The 18,415-nt window shown below is 40.0% G+C and overlaps 1 protein-coding gene across 1 annotated transcript; it reads right to left on the minus strand.

Moving 5' to 3' along the window:
- Positions 1-878: 878 nt before the first annotated feature.
- On the minus strand, positions 879-13,932 carry m6pr (mannose-6-phosphate receptor (cation dependent)). Its single transcript, XM_076279719.1, has 7 exons — positions 13,594-13,932; positions 13,142-13,291; positions 12,856-13,016; positions 11,596-11,705; positions 7,033-7,163; positions 3,634-3,760; positions 879-2,266 (listed from the first exon to the last, which is right to left on the minus strand). The coding sequence occupies exons 2-7, from the start codon at positions 13,285-13,287 to the stop codon at positions 2,141-2,143; spliced, it is 801 nt and encodes a 266-aa protein (XP_076135834.1). The 5' UTR covers positions 13,288-13,291; positions 13,594-13,932; the 3' UTR covers positions 879-2,140.
- Positions 13,933-18,415: the final 4,483 nt, after the last annotated feature.

Below are 18,415 nucleotides of genomic sequence, written 5' to 3' on the forward strand. Positions count from 1 at the left end.
ACTGGCAACATGGTGGGGAAGGTCTTCACCAAAAGACAGAATGGCGAGTGCCAGGCTCAGTTGATCAAATCCCACGAGTACTGCTATCAGACCCAAGCTTATATGTACATCCTGAACAGAGACGCTGCGCTGCTGAGAAGGCCTCATTCAAACAGAGCTGTGATGGTCATCAGACATTATCACAGGGGAGGTAACAGCCCACAGGACTTTCACTGGAACTACCTCCAGTTGGATAAGGACATCCAGACAGACATTGATGAACTGAGGGCTTACTGCCAGAGGGATGTGTTGGCCTGTTTCCTGGCAGTGTTAGATCTAATCTTCCAGAAGGAAATCACCTGAGATGCAACCCAAGTAATGTCAGGTGAAGGTTGTTCCAGGTTTTGGCATAAAAAAGGCCGCCATGGTGGGTTTAGCCATAATTTACTTATTATTAATGCATGTAAACAAACCTGCCACATAAAAAACATGTGCCTTTCTGCAGACAGATTGGAAGCTCTGATGATATTTAAAGGAAATCCTACTGAAGCCCTCCAGACATTATGAAACATTGTGAAATGGAAACAGTACATAATACAGTATGTACGACCTAACTCTCAATTAGGGGTACAACACTTAATCAATCAATTGTCAGGTTTTTCCCATTTCCTGACATTTTATCAATCAAACAACTAATTGGTTAATTGAGAAAATAAATGAGATTCATAAATTATGAAATAATCCTTAGTTGTAGCACTACTCTCAACTCTTATTTCTGTGTGGTCTCTCAACGTTTCAAAGTTCCTACTGAGTTTCTATTTTTTTGTGGTGCTATCTAAATAAATCATACTGAATTAAACAAGTATTACTTGACAACATGACACACACGAAATGCAGTCTTCACCATGAACTTGCTTGACATTGTATCCAAACACACTTTATTCACATGACCTCATTTTAATGCAAAAGCAACAAAAAAAACAGCACACACATTTTCTCTGCAGGAATCATGAGCACACAAAAACTGCAAGCTGTCAGTTCAAATTCAGGATTGGATTCAGACCTAGAGCACAGAACGGAGTCTCAAACCTGGGAGCCCGTGCTCATCCACATGACATATGATCCAGTAGTGATTGTGCTTCACTGCAGAAGGGCCATCCTGGGGCAAAAAGACATATGGGCACACCAGAAACATTGTTTTTAGCCCATATCTCTTATGTTTGAGAGCATCCTAAAATGTCCTTTTTATTATGCCAAGAACTATAGTTTTACTAGAAAGTATGAAAACGGTTGAAGTTAACAAAATCACATGAAGGGATGCATGTATTAATTTCCATTATTGTGGGGTTTTGAGGATATAATTGGTGCAAAGTAAATCCTGTAGAAAATGTATAGGACAAATTTGAGTATTTAAAAAACACATCTAGAATCTGCTAGCCTGCAACTATGTTGTGAACATTGAACTGAAACACTGCAGCTTTGTTTTCAATTATAATTATCAACTTGCAGACAAAAACAAGATGGATTTATTTAAGTTACACAATATTCAAAGCTGTTCAAACCAAAACAAATGTAATAGGTTGTAAAATAAAGAACAAAAAAATGTTTTTGGTCAGAGCCCTGTCTGCAATATCACACTCCCTGAAACGGCATCAAGTGCTCACGTAAGTGCTTCTCTTCATCAGTGCATTTTCTCGTTACTTTGCTCTCAAAGTGTCAGCTATCAGCAAATGTGTGTATCTGCGTAATGTAGATGCATAGAATGTTTGTCTTATTAAAACTGATATAATGATCAATGAGGATATTATGATTAGAAAAAATCTAATCAGAGTGTTCGCTTGACAGTACCTCCAACTCTTACTTTGATGAGTGAAACATGGCTAGGATGAGGACTTCCACTTCCTGTAGGTCATGTGACAGGGTGGAGATCAGGTTTAGGGCTGCAACAATGCACACACGTATTCGGAAAAATGATACAAACTAGTGCCATGGCCAACTTATGAGGAAACACACGTACAGCAGAGCAGGAAGGAGAGCCACTCAGCGATTCCAGCCCTCGGAGACCCGGTCTAGCCAGTCTGTTGTGTTTTTGTCGGTATCAAAATCAAAACAGCAGTCACAGCAAAGCATTGCCGTTCCACATGCATTCCATACCACGCGGTCACATGGGGAGCAGGTGATCATCCCTCTCCTCTGGCTCCTCCCCCAAAGGCTCTGTTGCCACACCCGTGTATGTGGGTGGGTCCTGACGGTTGCCACGGGAACGGCAAACAAAATCACAGCCATCCTGGGGAAACAGAAGAAAGCTGCTCATCAACTCATATCACTGACTTATTTAATATATAATATATACATATTTTTAGTCATACTCCATGACTGAATCATCATCACGGTCACATATGTATCCTGAACAAAAATTTAAACACAACACTTCTGCTTTTGCTCATTTTTAATTTTTTTTAAGCTTTTTTTTAAATTGGTCAAAGTTTGATCAACTAGCTCCGCTGGTGGAAAAACGCAGGGGACTCATGAGTTGTAGCACTATCCTATTGCGTGCAGAGGGAATTTGAAAGACAACCGTTTATCCCGCCCCTCGGATTGAGCACTGCCAATGGTGAGTTCCCAGACGCTACATCTTCATGCGGGTCTGGCTCGTCAGGCTATGACTTTGCCCCCAAAATAATACAATTCTCTGACTTTCCATGTCTGGAATAGACTTTCTAAAATGTCATGATATTCCAGAAATTCCTTGAACCGTGGGAACCCTGCGTGCGGCGCCCTGAATGTTGTTGCGTAGGAACGCAGGAAGCATTTTGCGCGCTGATTATGTGCCCAGAGCACCTCACATTTTATTTTGCGCCTGCTGTGCTTTGCGTATTTGCGGAGGCGACCTGAGCACCTCGAATTGAAAAAAGTTAAACTCCATATCGTTAAACTCCATATCGTTACCTTAGAGACGATACGTTATTTAGTGCACCTCGTGTTTTATAAGAGGCAAAGCATGTCCTGTCTGATCGTTACCTTAGAGACGATACTTTTTGGGATGTTTCCTTTTCTCCTCTTTTTCTTTAGTGAAAATTATGCTTGTATTTTAGCCAGTTTGGTTGAGCGATCATAACATATGACTTATGTTCGGACATTCATAGTTCATGCATGGTGATGAGAATTTTCTTATGTTAAATGCTCCTGCTTAATCATGCTTAATCACCCCTAAGCACACTATGTGGATACTGTTTTAGACTTGATTTAGAGTTAGTGTTATTTAATATAATTTGTATTTTAGTATATTCTTTATCTTCTACTGTCCTTATTGCTTAGTTGTGTTTTTTGTATTATATACTTTTATTACTTTTTCTGCTATTAGTGAATGTTGTGTGTGATGTCTGTGTGATGTGATGTATGCTACTGAGACCTTGAACTTCCCCTTGGGGATCAATAAAGTAAGTAAGTAAGTAAGTGTGTGTGTGTGTGTGTGTGTGTGTATGTATGTATGTATGTATGTATGTATCTATCTATCTGCTTTCTCTGAAGGGCCTGTGGTGTGATTCTTTTGTATCTGCAACCAGTTGATAATGACTATTTTGTCCGGAACTTATCCTAAATATATTGTTGCATTTGAGATTGCTGGATAATTCCCCATCCAAACAAACTTACCGCTGACAGGTTGCCAATTTCAGACCAGAAGGCATAGTGTGGGAACTGCTCCACCCCTTTGGCCCCAACAACCAATCGCATGTAGAGGAATCCTCCAATCAGATACACCGCCAAACAGCAGACCGCTCTGAGGAGAAGAGGATGGGAGTTGGAGATACATTAACACAGCAACAATCAACATGCTAATACAGTTAATAACAACATGCTAATACAGCTAATAACAACATGCTAATACAGTTAATAACAACATGCTAATACAGTTAATAACAGTTAACACTGTAATAAAACCAGTCTTGGCCCTGTGGAAACCTTCTCTACATGCGGTCTATCTTTTCCTGCTCTGCCTACCTGCTTTAAAGTAACACTATTTGACAATTTCCCTTTTTGTCCATTTTCAACACACTGGGTACTCATAAAGGGGGTACACAATTCATCTCAAACCAACAAAAAGGGTCACGCTCCTACCCACGACAATGATGTTGCAGTGCAATACCAGATGTTACGGAAGCGCTTCAGCAATGTCATGAGACTCTATTTTCATTATTGTACGTCAGCGTGGCATCAAAATGGGTTTGAAGCCATTATTTTAAGATAAAAGAATTACATTGTGATAAACCATCAGTGTCTGGTGATTATTAGCTAATAGAGCAAAAGCAGCATGGACAATCCTTGTGCCATGACAGTGGTCCCTCAATTACATACTCCATCACTTCATCACTTCATCAACTACATACTCCATCACTTCATCAACTACATACTCCATCACTCCATCACTTCATCAACTACATACTCCATCACTTCATCAACTACATACTCCATCACTCCATCACTTCATCAACTACATACTCCATCACTCCATCACTTCATCAACTACATACTCCATCACTTCATCAACTACATACTTCATCACTTCATCAACTACATACTCCATCACTTCATGAACTACAGTGATGGCCAAAAGTATTGGCACTCATGCTAAAGTGGACTGAAAAGAGGAATATAAAATCATCTTTTGGAAATTGATCTTAATGCCTTCAGTGAAAAATGAGGAAATATCTAACCTTTAAGGACACCAATTTTCTTAGTGAATGAATAATGTATCATAAATAAATAAATGTTCTTCCTTAAAATACAGGGGTCATAAGTATTGCCACCCCTATGTTAAATTCCCATAGAGACAGGCAGATTTTTATTTCTAAAGGCCAGTTATTTCATGGATCCAGAATACTGTGCATCCTGATAAAGTTACCTTGGCCTTTGGAATTAAAATAGTCCCACATCATCACATACTAGGGGTGTAACGGTTCATGTATTCGTATTGAACCGAAACGGTACGGGCGTCACGGTTCGGTGCATGAATTTACACGGAGAATACACGGTATAAAAATACATAAAACTCGTGTGCGGATTAATTAATGTCATGCGCAATTACTGTTAAGTAGCGAGAGTTACGGGAGTTCTTTAGCGACACCTAACGCTAATCTTTAGCCTTGCCTTAGCTCTGAAGCTCTGATTGGCGCCTATGTTTTTTTTGTCAGGTCGTCGGTCGAGTCCGTCAGTCATTAGCAGCACTAAGGTTAGACCCACAAGAGTTAGAGGATCCGCTGGTCTCTTTAAGATCGCAAGTTTGAGAACTTCAGTTACAGTAACATTAGTACAGGCGAAAGAGTGGTGGATAAGATGAAACTGTGTGTCGGCGTTGTTCAGCAGTTGTTGGGTATGTGAGTGGAAAAAATGCTACACATATTCGAAGCCATCACCCAGATGATGTAGGCTACCAATCACTGAAACGAGGGGAAAGAAACTTCCCCTGCGCTTCAGCAGCCTTTGGATACACATACAAATAGGGCCAAAACCTATGGCTTAAATTAAATGATTTCGTAATGACAGAAAGCTATGTAAATCGCGTGGTAATTACCTTTATGTTGGGGTAGCTTGTAACTTCTCACATGAGGAGCTGGTAGTGTTAAGTGCATAGACAGCAAAATAAAGTGACAACGCTAACCAGGCTAATAAACAAGCCAAACAAACCACGAGTTAACGTCAAAGGGCAAAGTCACGTGACTTCTAAAATGAAAGGATCAATTTCGTTTTTTTTAAAAAAGGCAAAATAGTGTGATATTTTCACAGTTAGTAGGCTAGATTATTACTTTACACACAATAAAAAAAAATATTGAGGCAAATTGTAGACCCTTTCATATACAACTAAACACAGATGTTGAAGGTCTTGTTTAAGTGGATTTTTAAAAATATTTTTTCTATGTAATTTGCACTTTCAGAAATAAGAGATGCTGTAGGCCTATTTTCAGTTTTATAGCTGATTGTCTTATTTTGTTTACAAGTTACAGATGGAGTCTGGGTACTTATTGTACTGTTTATCCTACATCTTACACACTTCAGGGTGTTGCAGATAGCTCAGGAAAGAGACTGTATGACACTAGGTGGTACAGCCTGAGACATGTACAAAAAAAATGGTTTCTGCATTTTTGTTTTGCTTTTCCCTCCATTGTACCGAACTCGTACCGAACCGTGATGTCCGAACCGAGGTATGAACCGAACCGTGACTTCTGTGTACCGTTACACCCCTATCACATACCCTTCACCATACCTAGAGATTGGCATGGGTGTTATTTCAGTTAGCCTATAAGCTGGTCTGATGCTCATTGAGCTCAATGCAAATCAAACCAGCTAATAGGCTAACTGAAAAACTGTATTTTAAGGAAGAACATTTATTTATTTATGATACATTATTCATTCACTAAGAAAATTGGTGTCCTTAAAGGTTAGATATTTCCTCATTTTTCACTTAAGGCATTAAGATCAATTTCCAAAAGATGATTTTATATTCCTCTTTTCAGTCAACTTTAGCATGGGTGCCAATACTTTTGGCCATCACTGTACATACTCCATCACTTCATCACTTCATCAACTACATACTCCATCACTCCATCAACTACATACTCCATCACTCCATCAACTACATACTCCATCGATTACATCAACTACACAGTGCTCAGCACATGTGTGATTACACCAAGCCCTCAAAGAGAGGCGGGAAACTGGCATTAGAAAGTTCAAGCACAACCATATATTTGTTCCAACCATTCACAAAATCAGGTAGGTAGATCAACTAATTGGGGAAATCACCCATGTTAAAATGCACAGTTATAAACAAGACATGGTAGGACCTGGTTTCTTAAACCGGAGATTTCCACCTCAGCTCTTAAGACATATGAGGAGTCAAGAGAAAACAAACGGAACACATTAAGTGGAACATTCCAGTCACACAACTGGTTCCTGTGGTGATGCGTCTCCATGGTGATGCGTCTACAGTCTGCAGTCATAATGTGTGTGTCAGGTGGGCTGTGCACGGCAGACGAGTGTGACAGGAATACCTACATAATGAGCAGCACAGAGCCAGCGCTGAGCTTGGAGGGCCCCACGGGACACACAGCACTGGAGTCCATCTCAAACAGGTAGAAGCAGTCTTCCGATCGATCCCTGTTCTCTACCACCACCTTCAGGGAGCTCTGAGAATTACAGGGGGAGGATGAAATTAAAACGGGGAGAAATAGTGTGAGAGAGAGGAGAGAGAGGAGAGTGAGTGTGTGTGTGTGAGTTAGAGAGAGAGAGAGAGATGGAGACCCTCCGACTGATTCCTTTGCTGTTGAGATAGAGAGTATATGAAAAGAGAGAGTGTATGAAAGAGAAAATGTATATGTTTTCATTTTCTGCTGAAAGAGAGAGTGTATATTTAGTATACAGTCTCTTTGACCAAAAAAACTGTAATACATCAAGTTAAAGGGGTGGATGTTTATCAGTGGAGACCGTTTTCAACACGTTTCATTCAGTCCTTCTATTTGCAGAGTTCGCAGGTGCTAGGGTATGTGTTAGCCTGCCACTAAAAACAGTCTTACCCACTCCACAGTACACCCGAGGCAAATTAATTAGAACGCCAGACTATCGATGTAAATGTCAAGCACCTAGGTCTATCATGTACTCTTAGTTGGGCAATGTATTGTCCCAGAAAGCACTGCAATAAATGATGCTGTCATTTTAAGCCATTTCATGATACTGAAATGAAGAAGTACAAAAATACAAGTATACCCTTTGAAAGAGAAATTACATTTTAATTCTTAATAATCTTGAGACATTGGAATCGGAATTTCAGAAAGTAATATCTTATGATTTAAATTAATAAAAATGTTTCCACTTATTAAAAATAATACAGACACACTTCTCTAGAGGCACGTTTTAGTCATCACACACACACACACACACACACACACGCACACACACACACGCACACGCACACTGTTTCTGCCAATAAACTCTCAAAGCTGCGGAATGAGAGCATGGTGAAATACCGGTATACATGAAAGTTAGGGCAAGCTGGTAGAATTAAGCAATAAGCCCTGAGAGGCCGTAGGTTACACTGATTCTACAACAGCTAAGGGGCGTTGTTAGTCACGACGCGCTAGCGGAGTAAAACCCCCCTTAGCTGCTGTAGAGACGCAGCTTCTTTAACTTTTGTAGCAAGTTATGGTAGCGCAGTAATATAGAACGAAATGCGGTCAAGGTGTATGTTTATGCTGGATTTTACAACGGCATCGAACGCGATTCAGCCAATCACAATCAAGGACCGGAACTATCAGTTTTAGAACTTGTGTTTGGTAATAGTTAGTGAGACTTACCACTGACACAGATAGCAGATGAAAAGACAAAAGCTTAACTGATGATGACATTAATTCTTATGTAAACAAACACGCATCATGTAAATACAATGGACATTGTCTGCAAGAAGTAGATGACAAGAATTAGAGGTCAAGTTCATATATTGTAGGCTACCATAAGTCAACAATGTGATTATTTTGACAGGCCTAGAATCAGTCCCCAGTCCCCACTAGGGCTGCAGCTATCGATTCTTTTTGTAATCGATTAATCTAGCACTTTATCGATCGATTAATCGATTAATCTAGCACTTTATCGATCGATTAATCGGATAATTTTTTTTTTGCATTTTTAAACAACCAAAACAAATAATGCATAACGAAAATGACATGGCTGTAAAATGATCAAGCAGTTGGCACAGAGGTATTTATTCTAACTCCAACATTAGGCTACAAAACTAAGCCCATTTATTGCAACTTACCCATTTAGTGTTTATAAGTGCCAGTGGCAACAATTAAATAAGGTTCAAAATGCTCTCTGTAAAATTGCAGCCTCTTGTGCATAACAAAGCTGTCCATACTATGTTGTGAAGTGCTGGGAGGGAGAAGAGGGAAAGCAATATGTAGGCTATTAATATGCACAACAAGTTTCATGCTGTAATCTAGACCTGACATCAAAGTAAATATCTGTTTTATGTAGATTTCTACACCTGCAGCATTTACCATTAGGCTACTAACAAATAGCCTACCATTAGGCTACTAAAAAATAATTTCTGGGGTGAGCCTATTTGCTATGGTAACCTAGCAACCTGTGTCTGTGTGTGTGTGTGTGTGTGTGTACGCGTGCGGTGCGTGAGGGAAGATGAGGGTGCATGTGTGTATAAGAAAGGGTTCTTTCTTAGGCATACTGTCTTGCAATTGAACGTGAATAAGTTTACTTCTTAAAAACATCAAAGCTAAACATTATATCATGACATCGCTACAAATACAGTATGTGATTAAAATCAGCCAACATCAATGTAGGCTATAGGCTACATAAATACAGTAGATGATAGATAGGCTAGAATCTAGCGATTGATAGATAGCCTACTTTATTGACGCTTGGTGAAACAGCATGGAGTGGATGTTTTCGGTTCAGATGCTTGTTCTTTTCCTTTTTGAGTATGTAATGATCCCAAAACTTTAGACATTCTCTGCCATTTATGGACACCTTGACTTCGCCATCGCGCCAGCTATGTATCACGATTCACCATAGCGATTCACGCACTAGTGGTGTGCTTCCTAAACAACGGTCCGTGTGGAACAATCAGATCCCTGCGCGTATACACGAATCCGGCGAAACTACCGGAAGTAAGCGGGCGCCATTACTGAACTGTTGCTGGGTAGCATTGCGCCAGTGCCTCCTATTGGATTCGTTGCGTCCACTGGGATAACAGCCCGCGATTTACGACTGTCTCACTACTTCTTTTATAATGTCGAGTGGGAAAACATGTTCTGTTTTCAATTGTTCCAATAGCAGCAATAAAATTACCAGTTGGAACAAAAGAAAAATGTGAGATACACAAAATACGACTGCCCCTGTCTGGTAGCCTAACGTTACCATACCTTTTGCACAGATAGCAGTTAGCTGTACCTTACCCTTTCCTTTTGAAATGTGAAAATTATATAAACAATGGTCATAAATGAATAACATGAATTCGTTCATTTAATATCCATTCATGTATTTATTGTTGCCAAATGGACAGATATTTGTATAGTTTCCTCGTTAGCTAGCCTAGCTAGCATAGTTATTGCTGACGTTAGAGCTACAGTAGTTAAGTAGATATAATATCAACCTAGTCCCAATTATGTATTCCCTCATTCTCTACTCTAAGCTATTTTCATAAATAATCTGTAAGATCGCTTGTACCTTCATCTGTGACCGGAGGCCACTGTCTAACATCATCAACCCAACAAGCCATACTGCCTGGCTGTAGCTGTCATTGAGGGTGCGTTATCACGGAGGTTTGTTTACATATCATATTGGATTGGTTGTGTCCACTGGGATAACAGCCCGCGATTTACGACTGTCTCACTACTTCTTTTATAATGTCGAGTGGGAAAACATGCCAAATGGACAGATATTTGTATAGTTTCCTCGTTAGCTAGCCTAGCTAGCATAGTTATTGCTAACGTTAGCTAGCTAAAGTAGTTAAGTAGATATAATATCAACCTAGTCCCAATTATGTCTTTATTTCCTCATTCTCTACTCTAAGCTATTTTCATAAATAATCTGTAAGATCGCTTGTACCTTCATCTGTGACCGGAGGCCACTGTCTAACATCATCAATCCAACAAGCCATAGGGAGGGAAAGTAATCTCATCGCCATCTAGTGGTTGCGTTCCTAGAGTTTAGGGGATGGGATTTTTTTTTAGAAAAAATATATCTCGGTGCACATTGGGATCTTAATTTAATGCCTTACATATGTTAGGCACTGGGGTCACCTCTATTGCTTCAAGTGGTCATACCTTATTTTTAGGATCAGTTGAATTGTTTTGAGTTTTTGTCGTAACATGGTGATGACAAACTACAGTTGCATGTGACGTCACAGGTTTGGGCGCTTCATCTCTAACTGATCAATACGGCAATTTGCTTAACTGGCTTACATATTTTTGTAATAACAGAAGGTGATGTAAACCGCGTGGTGATAACCTTTATGTCTGGATAACTGGTGTTGTGCTTCTACTCACATGAAGAGCTGGCAGTAAGTGTTAAGTGGCAATGCTAACCAGGCTAATAAACAAACCATGCTACCGTGAGTAACGTCGAAGGGTAAAGTCACGTGGCTTTTTCGGAGCAATTTCGATTTTTTTAAATAAGGCAAAATAGGGTCTGATATTTTCACAGTTTCACAGTAGACACTGAAAAATATTTTTGGTGGATAAGATCGCCGATTTGGCTTCACAGTATTTTTTTTAAAATAGGTCTATGGGACTTAACATTGGAGTTGCTCTTCGATAGGAACGCAACCACTTGGGGCGCTGGTTTTCACTTTCCCTCCCTATACTGCCTGGCCGTAGCTGTCATTGAGGGTGCGTTATCACGGAGGTTCTTTAACATACCAGTAATGGCGTCGCCACAAGATGGCAGCCTCCACAGAACGCTCGCCGGATTTGTGTATAGTGCGCGTCATAGGAATTTAACGAGGCTTCGAGGCAGGGTTTTTGCCTCGAGTAATTTTTGTAATCGAGTTATTCGATTAACTCGATGAATCGTTTCAGCCCTAGTCCCCACCATTGAAAAATGTCTCACCGCAACAACATTTGGGTCGCAGGAGATCATAATCAAGGCTCTCCTGTGCTCCTTTGAGCAGTGCTGGTCGTACTTCTCCCCAAGTCCATAGATGAGCAGCACCCAGTCACCTGCGGGCATAAAAAAATGGACACCATGCTTTGGTCAGCTCACCGCACACACCACAACACAAGTCAGATTCACTTCATCGATGGTTAATAGGGTTGCAACTGCATAGGATTTTCACTGTATGATTGGAAAATATCACGGTTTTATGGTATGTAGCAGACATGGGCAATATATGGTCCGCGGGCCAGATGCGGCCCGCACACTATTTTCACCCAGCTCACAAAACAGTGGGGAAAATATGTAGTCAGATAGCTGCCTTAATTGCCTTAATTCAGCGCATAAAGAATGTTTTTTCATGTCCAAAATTCTGCATTTCTGAAGTAGGCCTAAAGTACAGTAGGCTACTATGCACTACAATGCAGTTTCCAGTGTCCAAAATAATGTATTTCCTGGAAATATTTCTTTCTGATACTTATAAAAAAATGCAGTTATTTTTTCGGGAAAAGCCTATAATAATTATGTCTCTGAATGATGATCTATTGGATAAAGGAGCACCACCTCCAACTAAACCTCTCAAAGACCGCTAACTGTCTGCACTCTTACCCTCTAGTAATAGTATTGACTGATGCAGTAGTACCAGTAATTCCTAGCTAAGGTCTCCCCTGTACTGTAGCTTGAATGTTATTCTTTCTGTAAGTTGCTTTGGATAAAAGCATCTGCTAAATCAATAAATGATAGTTTAAGATGGTCTCTGAATGGTGGGTGAAATTTATAATGGTTTGGGGGTGGTTTAAGATGCTCTCTTAGTGATGGGTGAAGGTTTCATCTGCTTCCTCCTTTGACAGTCACTTGCACTTCTTCCAAAACACCAGTTAAGCAAATGCACACGAGACTGTATAATGACTTCCATACCACCTATGCCATATGTCAGCATATCGCTCCGACTGTTCACATATGGTCAGCTGAAAGTAGACTACTGTTTGTTAGGGTCATATACAATGAAGGGAAAGTACTACTTTACAGAATAAGACTAACAGACACTGAGGAAGAAGACAACCTGTGACCAACTAGTGTAAACCTAGGTTCAGATTTGTATGTCTGCAAGCGGAATATATCGCTGAAGAACAAAACAAAAAATGTAATTTTACAGTATGTATAGCAGTATGTATTTGTATGTATGAAGTAGTTGCATGTTGATGAAGACATACTCACTTCCTGAAATGGCCTGTGTGGCATTGTAGGAACCAATCAAAACTTTTTTCCCTTTGGCATCAATCTGAACAACTCCACCACCTTTCACCCCACCTACATCTCCACACACCTGGAACTGGTAGGTGTAGCTTTCATTGCGAATGTTGTGTATACCAGTATACCTAAAGCAAACATTAATTTACTTTATATTAAGAATGTAGGTGAAAAAATTGGGGGAAACAAATTATTTCGTACATATCGAGATCATCTAACAAGCAAATAACAGAACAAGCCACACGTGTCTTACGTTTTATTTGTGAGAGGCTCAAGAAGGTTAAGAGCGTCACGCTCATCCGCGCCCGTGCCCAGCTTGCAGTTCTTCGTATTACTGTCCGCTCGCCCACCAACCGTCAATAACATCAACTGAAAGGTGATCGCCACGACCAGGGACATGTTTCTAAATAAGGTCATGGAAAAATAACGTTGAAAGAACAGGAAGCCACAATCATGTCATATCTTTCCCCCATGTTAATCGCCCAAATAAACACTCATATTTACAACAAATAGCCTAAATTGCAGAGTCAAATACGTTAGTTGAAGTAGACTAGGCTATAAACAGGATAGTTTGAAGAGAGATAGGGTAGCCCACTAATTCATTCTTGCACAGGTGTCAGGTTAACAATAGTTGCGTCTGCCATCTTGCAACTCTTTTAGCATAGCTTTGATGCGTACTTAGCGTAAACCGAATTACAGTCATACCTGAATTATTTTGTTGCACCGTAGTGAAGAAGATAGGCCTACTATCAAGAAGATTGTAGAGGGAAAGGTTGCTACAATGAGAGGTTAACGTCACACACTTCCAGTTTTCCTTCGTACGGGATCAGCCCACAGTATTAGGAGTTATGATTAGTCATGCTAAAATCGTCGAAAGAATGCTCAAGAAAAAAACACGATATTACTAAGATCTATTTTCAACCCGGGTTAATTTAAATTTCAACTGGCTCTCAATATATCTCAGAACAGTACCGCGAACGGCCAATACTTTGTCATTCTCCAAATGCGGAAGTGAAACTAAACAACTGAGAGCATCTGTGGCGCATGTGACCATGTGACCAACGGGCTCTGATGTGACTCTGCATGAAGCGCGTCCGGTAACAAGCGGAACTCGTCACATTAACCCCCTGGAATCATGCAAGGTAACAGTGCATGATTACAACGCCCTTAACAGACCATAAAGCTGCGTCACTCCAAATATCCTTTAAGGCTAACTACACTCAGAAATTTAGAGGCTCTTATTGGAAACTCAATAACTCTCTCCTTAAGCATGCTTCAGTAATCGAGAAGATCCAGGAAATTATACAATGTTTCTTAAACAGGGCCCTTATAACAACTTGGAAATTGGAAATTGGGAACTCTTTAAATTTGAAGTTTCAAAATGCCTAAGAGAATATGGATCCACTTTAGCCAGAGAAAGAAAGAAAGAAGAAACTAAAATTATTACTAAAATAACTACCCTTACTCAAATTAAGCCTGAAGATTTATCCGAAAGTGACAGGGAAACTCTAAATTTACAGCAAGATGAACTAAATGAAATATACAGAGAGAAAGCTGAAGGGGCCTTTGTAAGATCAAGAAGCAAATGGCTTGAGGATGGAGAGCAGAATACTGCTTACTTCTTCCAATTAGAAAGATCCAGGAACAAATTCAATTCTATCAGGAAACTCAATGTTAACGGTGATATCACTGACGACCCTCGCAAGATAGCCAATTACTGTTCTTCATTTTACAGAAACCTTTATAAGTCAGATTATAATGAGACTAATGCCGACAAATTTTTAAAACATCTCTCTAATACAAAATCAATTTTAGATGACAAGAAAGATCTCTGTGACGCTCCATTAACAATTGATGAAATCCTACTTGCTATTAAACGTCTTAAACTCAACAAATCCCCAGGAGTTGATGGGCTATCTTCAGAATTTTATATTGCCTTTGCGGAACAACTAGCCCCTCTCCTCCACGGTCTGTACATGGAAAGCATTAAAAATCAAACTCTCCCACCTACTCTATCCCAATGTTTATTAACACTAATTCCAAAACCTAAGAAAGATTTACTACTCATTGATAATTGGAGGCCAATTTGTCTGCTCAATAATGACTAAAAAATTCTAGCTCAGATTTTTGCTAAAAGAATAAAGTTAACTCTGGATCAGATAATTGATGAAACCCAATCTGGTTTCTTAAGACATAGACACATTTCTAACAACATCAGGCTTGTACTGGACCTTTTGGACTACCATGACCTTTGCAACAACGAGGCTTTTATTCTATTTCTAGATTTCTGTAAGGCCTTTGACACAGTCGAGCACAAATTCATTTTTCAGGCCCTAGATACATTTGGCTTCGGTCCTTATTTTTGTGAGTCTATTAAGACTATGTATACAAATGCAAACTGCTCTATTAAATTATATTCTGGGACCTCTCCTAGGTTTGAGGTGAATCGTGGTGTCAGACAGGGTTGTCCACTCTCCCCCTACCTGTTCCTGATCTGTGCTCAGCTACTCTCCGATTTCATTAAAATTAGCCCCTTACAAGGTATCTCAATTGCTGGGAAGGAAATCATCATTAGTCAGCTGGCGGATGATACTACCCTGTTCTTAAAGGATGCCTCACAAGTTCCAATAGCTATAAATAGAATTAAATTATTCTCTCAGGCCTCTGGGCTATACTTAAATACAAATAAATGTGAGCCGCTCCCCCTTAAAACGTATACTAGTAGTCCATCCATTTGTAACATCCCTGTTAAAGAAACTGTCACTTACCTTGGTCTAACTATCAACAGTAAACAAGACACTAGATGCTCTCTGAACTTTAATCCTATCATAGAAAAAACACAGAAAAGATTTAATCAGTGGCTTCCGAGAGACCTCTCCATTAAAGGGAGAATTTTGTTGTCCAAAGCAGAAGGCTTATCCTGTCTGACATTTGCAGCCTTATCTCTTGACGTAAACAAACAAACATCTATGTCCATTGACAAAATTCTTTACAATTTTACATGGAAAAATAGAATTCACTACTTAAAAAAAAGCTGTTTTATTGAACTCCTATACACACGGTGGCCTTCACTTTCTTGATTTCTCTACTTTAAATGATACCTTCAAGATAAATTGGATTAAGCAATTTCTCATGAAACCTAATTCTATATGGAACTTCATTTCTAACTACCTATTCTCTAAACTTGGTGGCCTTGAGTTTCTTTTATTGTGTAATTATAATATTGAAAAAATTCCCTTAAGTCTTTCTAATTTTCATAAACAGATGCTTCTCTCCTGGAACATGATATATAAACACAACTTTTCACCACACAGATATTATATCTGAAATAATAGAGACTTGCTATATAAACACAAAACATTATTTTTAGAAAACTGGTTTGGTCATGGTATTTATCTAGTTACTCAGCTGCTCAACTCCAGTGGAGATTTAATGTCCTACACTGAACTTCTACACAGGTACAACATCCCTATTCTTCCTAGGGAGTACGCTATAGTCTTTGATGATATCCCTTCTGGTGCTGTCTCTCTTCTTAAAAACTCTTCACATAACTCCCCTTTATTACCTTTAAATCCCATTGTTACTGAGATTGGCCAAATCTGTTTCTATACTAATAAAAGTAATAACAACCGTAGAATACGCACTCTTTTTCAAAAAGACAAGGTCTCTATCCCAACAGCGCTTTCATACTGGAATAACCTATTTTCTGACCTAGAATGGCAGAAAGTATGGTGTTTATCTTCTAAATATTTGATTACGAATAAAATTAAAGAAGTGTCTTTCAAAATAATCCATCGAATTTACCCATGTAAGACTTTTATGCAAAGATTCAAGAAGGACATTACTACAGACTGCTCTTTCTGTCAACAGGCTCCTGAGAATCTTGAACATTTACTCTGGTCCTGTCCCCACTCCTGTACCTTTTGGCAAGACCTCAGTGCTTTCATTTCTCAACATATTCTCTCTGATTTCTCTTTCTCCTCTCTATCTCTTAAAGCAGGGATTCCCAAACTGTGGTACGCGTACCCCCGGTGGTACGCGAGCTGCCACTAGGGGGTACGCGAGATGAAAAGGGCAATGGTGGAAAGGAGTTAAAAATGATTAATTAATTAATACTCTAATTATAATACATAATTTCGAATCAGGTTATAATGATATGGAAACGTGAAATTAAAGGAAATCATTTGTAAACTTACAAAATAAGCTACACACAATAGGCTACACGTGATTTCCTGCGGGCAGCCAGAATATCTGGCGCGTTAGTTTCGTTGAAGTATAGGCTAGGTAAAAGGCTGTGTAAACATGGAAAACTGGCTAAAAACAGGGACACTGTCCAAAAGGCCTAATTAAAGCGATCGAAGAGGAGAAGCGAGAGAAACAGAGCAGGACACAGGTAACGATGGAGTGGGGTGGGGGGCAGACTAATGAAGGTGGTGATGGAGCGCAGGGGGGTAAAAGAAAGAACGAGACAGAAAAGACTCTGCGAAGAAAACGAAAGTATGATGAGGCATATAGCCCTCGGCTTCATGTGGATTGGGAGACAGACTGCCCAAAGCCACAGTGCGTGGTCTGCAGTGAGATGCTATCTAACCATTCTAATGTGGTTCTCCACACTCTTTTTTTTTTTAGCGTGAGAGCTCATAGACCAGTTGCACATTTTGATTATGTTATCATGTAGGGCGGCTAATTAAACAACGATGCCTGGAATGCGTCAATAGAATGAGTTACTTTTTTATGTGTTGGATGGTGGGGGTAGGCTACGCGAGCCGAGTCAAGATGTAGAAGGTGGTCCGCGGGGGAAAAAGTTTGGGAACCGCTGTCTTAAAGGAATACGCCACCCCTAGGTGAAATTGGGTCTCTCCCCGCAGACCCTAGAGTTGGATGAGTGAGCCAAAGCGTTTTATAGCCGACCCAGCCATTGTCCTAATCTAGAAACGGCCCGGTTAGCTTTAGTTTAGCGTAGTCGCTGTAATCCGGCGCTGCCAGCTAGCATGTCGTTGCAAAAGTGAATCAAATAACTCAAGATTTTTTATAATTATTTCTCGTAACCTGTACATTCACATCGAGTACAAATATCAATGCAAATTAACACGAAGGGATTTACAAGACCAATTTATATTTGGAACTATTTTCGGGCATAGCACCGGCAAAGCACCGCTGCCAGGCGCAAAGACATCACGCAGCATCTGTAAACCCTCAACTTCCGGCAATACACCAGCGTGACTACCAAGTTCTCTGCTACTAGGCTGACACTGACAGGTGGGCTTTCTCTAAGAGTTCTAATGGCGATGAATATGGAAGATTACACGATAGACGAAGATGATGACTTCGACTACCAAGATCCAAGACCCTACCTTTTCGAACCTGAGTTCACTGAAGAGGAGTTGCGAGATTTGGATCTGGGAAGAGAGGACGTTGCGACTGGTCAAGGCGAGTTGGATGAGCGAACGAGAGCAAACAAGAACTGGTGGTGTGAGTGTGGAGTGTGCCAACCCATGCCGACTGATAGGTAACGGTAAAAGGTAAA

This window comes from Alosa pseudoharengus, unplaced genomic scaffold (genome assembly GCF_046254945.1).
Source record: "Alosa pseudoharengus isolate Yale_2024_CS ecotype anadromous, Long Island Sound unplaced genomic scaffold, YU_APseudo_1.1 YU_APseudo_1.1_scf_12, whole genome shotgun sequence".
NCBI classification, from domain to species: Eukaryota; Metazoa; Chordata; class Actinopteri; order Clupeiformes; family Clupeidae; genus Alosa; species Alosa pseudoharengus.